The following is a 6,271-nucleotide window of genomic DNA, read 5'->3' on the forward strand; positions in this document are numbered from 1 at the left end:
CCATGAGGTGGTTGAAAGCCACCCCTAACCCCCTAATGGGAGCCACCCCATGGGTGAGTATCCCCGGGGGTGGTTTTTTTTTTTTTTTTTTTTCTTCAAATTAACTATTAAATAATTTAAATTTATAAGACTCCTGATTTTTTTTTTTTTTTTTAAAAAAAGAAATTTACAAAGATATTGTAGTCTTACTTTTTTTTTTAAAAAAATAGAGATAAGAAAAAAAAAAAAAAAAAAAGTATATCCAATAATTTGTAAGAGCAGTGCTTAAGGGAAGATTGGCGTGAATGAATAGTCGTGATAACAAAGCCGGCTGCAAAGATCCTTCAAGTATGTCATCCTTCACAGCGTAGTTTGACTAGTTTGTCATCCTTCACGTAACTTCGCCCTCTCCCTCTCGGTTGGTATTTGTATCGGTGCAAAGGTGTCAGAGGAGGCAAATGGCGACGCAAGAGTGGGAGCCGTGGGCGGAGCTCAAGGGGAAAGTGGTGATGGTGACGGGGGCCTCATCAGGGCTCGGCAACGACTTCTGTCTCAACCTCGCCAAGGCCGGCTGCAGAATCGTCGCCGCCGCTCGCCGGGTGGACCGACTCGTCTCCCTCTGCCACCAGATCAATCACCTCCCTGATCTACATTCTTCTTCTTCTTCTTCGGATTCCGAGCCCAGAAGCCCCCGAGCTGTGGCTGTGGAGCTGGACGTGTGCGCGGACGCTCCCACCATCGAGAGCTCGGTATGCAAGGCTTGGGATGCTTTTGGGCATATTTATGCGTTGGTCAACTGCGCGGGAGTTAGAGGTGATTTGCTTCTTTTTGTTTTCTTTGTTTTTATAATTTGCTTTCTGTTTGGTTGTTGAGAAAAAAAAAATTGAGGAAAATGAAGGAAAGTTTGCGTTTGGGACTTAACGATGCCGAGAAACCGTTATGATTTGATATCTGTCCCGTTGATTTCTTAGCAAATAAAGCCAACCCAAATTTCACATTTGTGATTTACCTGCTGGGCCTTCGCCGAATTTCCAGATATGAATGAAAGAGCTCGTTGATGGCTCTTTTGTTTTTGGATGGATGGATGGATGGATAGAGCGAGAGATTGCATAAATTGGGTGATCTTCATTACACAGTTTAGCATCTAAGACATATATATAGGGATTTTCATTCTTGTATTCAGGTAGCCAATTGTGTGCTCTTTTCCTCTCATTTTTGTTGCTTTGATACATGTTTTGAACTCTTTTGGCGTGGACTTCAGGTAATGTGAGATCTCCATTGGAATTGTCTGTGGATGAATGGGACCAGGCTGTCAAAACAAACTTAACAGGAACCTGGTTGGTATCAAAATATGTCTGCATACGGATGCGTGATGCTGAGCGGGCAGGATCAATCATCAATATATCTTCTATTGCTGGCCTTAACCGTGGCCACTTGCCTGGAGGTGCAGCCTATTCTTCTTCAAAGGCAGGCCTAAACACCTTGACAAAGGTAATCTCATTTGACTTGCAATTCCTTGAAAATATGGAGGCATTGTCATTAACATGTTTCTTAATAACTGTTTGGAAGCAAAATGGTTACTTTACGATGGAAGACCATACTTTCTGTGAACCTGAATCTTGCATAATTATTTCTGACCTATGAGTAGAATCATTATATCTTCACAGAAAGAGTGTACTGTGGAGGAAAAAGAATCCTAGTAAACATATGAAATTTACTTCAACTGATTCAAAAGAAGTCAGCTTATGTACATTTCCTAAAGAAAAAAGGGTGAAAAAGGAAATATTACATCAACTAAAATATACTTTTGCTATTTGAAAGGAAAAATGGAATTCCAAGATAAAGCACTTGTGTGTAGACACACAATTGAAGACTCGAGGATGCCCTTGAGGTCAAACCTTTTTGAAATGCAAGCTGCAACAGATCTATTTGCCACCTCTAAACACCATCAATTGCATATTCATATCATGAATGATATTGGCGTGTAGCATATATTGGGACTTTTATAATATGTTTGATGACTATTCAACTTAGATGTTCGTTTCTTTTTCTTTTTCATTTGTGTTTGATAAGAAACTGGTCTGCTACCGGCCAGCCGGGCTGGTGTCCTCCACTTCATGGGGCATGGTTTCGTGTCACTATGCTCTCTCTTGGTTGTGTTTTGACTCGACTGCTACCTTTTTCTGTGATTATATGAGGACATCTTAAGATGTTTGCTTGGGTAGAACCCTGAACTCATTTGGAGTAGCCAGTGTCCTTTGAGTCCCTGCCCATAGAAAATGTATTCTTAACAAGCCAGTTTGTCTTTTATTCCTGTGTTTCCCCTTTCTGTTTCCATATTATAGTGCTACATAATCTGTTTCCCTTCCCTTTTTTTTTTTCTGAAATTCATTTTATAGTTTATGAATATATGATATTATATTTACATTTCTTCATCAAGTTTTTTGTCATAGTTATCCCTTTATCTTCCCAAAAGAAAAGAAAGTTATTCGTTTGTTTATTTATATGTTCATGTTGTTCATATAACAGGCCATGGCTCTGGAATTAGGACTATACAAAATTAGAGTGAATTCGATATCACCAGGGCTTTTCAAATCTGAGATTACTCAGGGTCTTATGCAAAAAGATTGGCTGGATAACGTGGCCAAGAAAACTGTCCCTTTAAGAACTTTTGGCACCTCAGATCCAGCATTAACATCACTTATTCGATACTTGATACATGACTCTTCTGAATACGTTTCGGGCAACATTTTCATTGTTGATGCAGGTGTCACATTACCAGGTGTCCCCATTTTCTCTTCCCTTTGAAATTCATGTTATCTAATGACACAACTTTGTAATAATGGCATAAGTCGCTATTCTAGTCAAATATTTTAGTGGCTTATGAGCATCGCAAGTAAACTAGTTGGAGGAAAGATATATGATAAGTTTATTCAGGTGATCTATTATTTCTGTGTTCATTACATGAAAATTGACCGATTATTTTTGTTGAAATGGATACCCGCTATTAGATTATGAAATAATTGTGAAATAAAATGTGGTTTTTAGTATTACTCTTTATCATATTATTCATATATGTGAGATATTAATGGTTTCTACAACTTATGGTATTGTTTTTTTAATTTCTTTTATCTGATCTTCTTCTTCTGAAATTCTTAGGGTATTCTATTACTTAAATTTTCTCAAATCTCCATTGTTTTCAAGTTAAATGGTTGAGGTTTTGTTGTACCTGGATTTATCACTTCTAAAATACTGAAAATATGAAAGAGTAGCCCCTCTGTAAATCACCCATCAAGCTTCTGAAGTCTGTTGTAGGGACATGCAAACAACCTTAAAATCTAATTGATGAGGATCATAACAATTTGTATGTCTTGATTGATGTGAGGAGTTACATGGGGGTCAAGAAGTGTCGAATCTCAAGTTGTTGAATAAAATCGATGCATGTGGTTAAATTGAAAACCACAAGACTAGATTGAGAGCCAAATACTACATGCATGGCTTCAGAAAAGGCGAATCATTACCCCCCTTTGCTGCGCTCTTCCCCCTCGGGTGGATCTTGCTTAGCTCAGCTCCGGAGGCACCTCCCTTTAAGCTAGATTGACTCGCTCGCGGATTAAGTCATAACATCTGAACATCAGACCCTATTTGTGAAACTTAAAAGATCTTTCTGATCAGGATGTAGACAAACCGACTATTTCGCTCGGTTCGGAAGGCACTTGAGTCAGCCACTATCGCCCTACAAATGAAAAATGGGACAAATTTTAACAAAAGTTCTCTCCATTTCTTACATGACAGTCAATTTGTATCTTCTCTTCAAGGTTGTAGCTGCGAAATACTTGACTACAAAATTTCAAGTCCTAGGTTTTGGCCAGTAATGTCGAGTTTCAATTTGTCTCCAGAGAACAAATGTGGGAAGTGAAGTTTACATAATGATGAATGAACCTTCCAAAACAAAGGAAGACATAATCCCAAATTTCAGCTACTATATCTACCAAAGAATAAAAAATATTAGCAAATGATCTATCAAAAGTAGGGGCTCCAAACAAGGATTTGTTGCACTAAGGTGCCCCAAACTTCATAGTGCGGAGGGTTATGGAGTCTATTTGCCCGAACTCCTGTCTCGGGTAGGTGGAGGTTGCCCGGGACAAGTGAGCTTTTTCAGTCTCCTTTTATGTTGAGTTGTCTAAATTGCTAGTAATTCGAACACCAAAGTACTTGAGATTTAGATTCACACAAGAGAGAGAGAGAGAGAGAGAGAGACCTTAGTCATAACTGTCAATCCTAATTAACAATAAGCTAGACTTCCATTTATAACTGTTAGTCTATTACAATACTATTTAAAACACAATATCTTTTATAAAAATTTTCACACTTTCTTGTAGGAATATTTTGGCAAAAGAAGTTCGTACCTTTTGCAAGATTGGAGCTAATTGATTATTTTAAAAAATAATTATATAAAAAAACAGAAGAAAAAAAATTAGAATTGTTGTATGGCCACTCTTAGCAGAGGAGATGGTGATTACATGGTCACCTTGATTTGGTTGGACTAGTTGCACGACTACAACAAACAACAGGTCTGGGGTGGCCAGGTGACCACCCTAACAAGATCGTGACCACAATTAGGATAGGGGTAGTCACACTGCCACATTTTTTTTTCTTTTAATTTTTTTTATAAGTAAGAAGTGCATATTGCTGCATGGTGCTACTCCGAGGCCGAAAGTAAACAATACAATAGACACACAAGGATGGTTATATGGTTAGGTCGTTACCATCGTTGTCTAAGGCCCTTCAAAATATAAGTCCTCTACAAAATGGTAATATAATTTAGAAAGCTTCCTAAGAAATAAAGACTACTAAATGATTGCAATAACATTGTAAGGTGAGAACTTAATAAACCTTGAAGGATGATTGAGAAAGGCATCTACAAGAGTACAATGGTTGGTGTATAAGGACAAATTTTCTCCAAATTAGATTGAAGGAACATAGTCTAATAAAATAACATGTATCCTTGTAACATGTGCAAGGCACATGTATCCTTCTAATAGAACACGTTAAAGTTTGGTTAAATCTACTCACTTAAATATTCGTATAATCCAATTTTATTAGACTGGGCTCCTAGTTTAAAAAAAATTTATGTCTTTAAAATATGACGGAGAAAGGCATATCTTTTCCAGTGTAAAAAGCCATCTTTGCAGCCTCTCTGGCTCATCCAAAAAAAAAAAAAAAAAAAAAAAAAATCAAGAAAAGGTGAAAGACATCTCGGTAGTGTTAGAATGAAAATTAAAGACAACTTAAAAGGCAACTCAAGGGGACGTGCGAGAGAAGGTTAAAAGAAACTTATGGCAATGTGGGTTAAAGGAAGTCTTTTACTAGATTGAATTAAGGTGATATGATACATTTAAGACTGAGTAATGCTATACATCACCTTATTGTTCTCACGTTCCCAAAGGGCGGCCAAAGCTGATATGTCGTAGTTCTTTATAGCACAAAAAAAAAAAAAAAAAAAAAAAAAAAAAAAATTATCATGCACCAATTACTATGAAAAACAATGCAACATCAGCTTTGGAGGATGGAGAGTTAATGCGGTGATTGAATAAAATTATTCTTCGAAACCATAAAAATATTATAAAACAAAGCACATAAGTTCATCCCATTTCTAAATGATCTACCTAACAATTCTTAGAGACTAGTTTTTTTTATTTTAGCTCTTGTGTTCGCCTTTTATCTAAAACCTTATTTCTTATAAAATATTATTGGATTTTTTATATTATAAACAAGTGAGAAGAAGAATTTTTAATATTTAGTTAAAGGGAAAATTACCCTAAAACTCCATAGGATTTCACTTTTTTGCCAAAAGAATGACCTAGATTTTCCCCACATAAGAATCAAGAATTGATGTCATATGCTAAGTTTTCGTCCAATTTTTTTTTTTTTTTTTTTGAGAAATTTTCGTCCAAATTTTAATAGGATATCAATTCAAGCAAAAAAAGGGATATCCACTGGATGCCTTGATTTTGCAGACCCCCCTTGAACTTCCAAATCTGTCATTTTAAACTCCTGAACTTCTATTTGCTCTCACTTTGGACATATCTGTTAATTTTCAATGTTCGATTAAACGGTTGGACTTTTTATACCCATTATACCCCCACGTTAAAACTACACTGTTTTGGGCTTCAAAACTACAACACTCACCCAGCCCAAAACGATGACGTTTTTTTTTTTTAAAAGGGAGAAAGATCAGGGTGGCTCCAGCCACCCCTTGGCCAAAATGGGGTGGCCGGACCACCCCCAT

At 36.9% G+C, this 6,271-nt stretch overlaps 1 protein-coding gene across 1 annotated transcript; it reads left to right on the plus strand.

Moving 5' to 3' along the window:
* Positions 1-299: 299 nt before the first annotated feature.
* LOC132191891 (uncharacterized) lies at positions 300-2,927 on the plus strand. Its single transcript, XM_059607014.1, has 3 exons — positions 300-792; positions 1,241-1,470; positions 2,509-2,927. The coding sequence occupies exons 1-3, from the start codon at positions 438-440 to the stop codon at positions 2,785-2,787; spliced, it is 864 nt and encodes a 287-aa protein (XP_059462997.1). The 5' UTR covers positions 300-437; the 3' UTR covers positions 2,788-2,927.
* The last annotated feature ends 3,344 nt before the right edge of the window (positions 2,928-6,271 follow it).

This window comes from Corylus avellana, chromosome ca9 (assembly GCF_901000735.1).
Source record: "Corylus avellana chromosome ca9, CavTom2PMs-1.0".
NCBI classification, from domain to species: domain Eukaryota; kingdom Viridiplantae; phylum Streptophyta; class Magnoliopsida; order Fagales; family Betulaceae; genus Corylus; species Corylus avellana.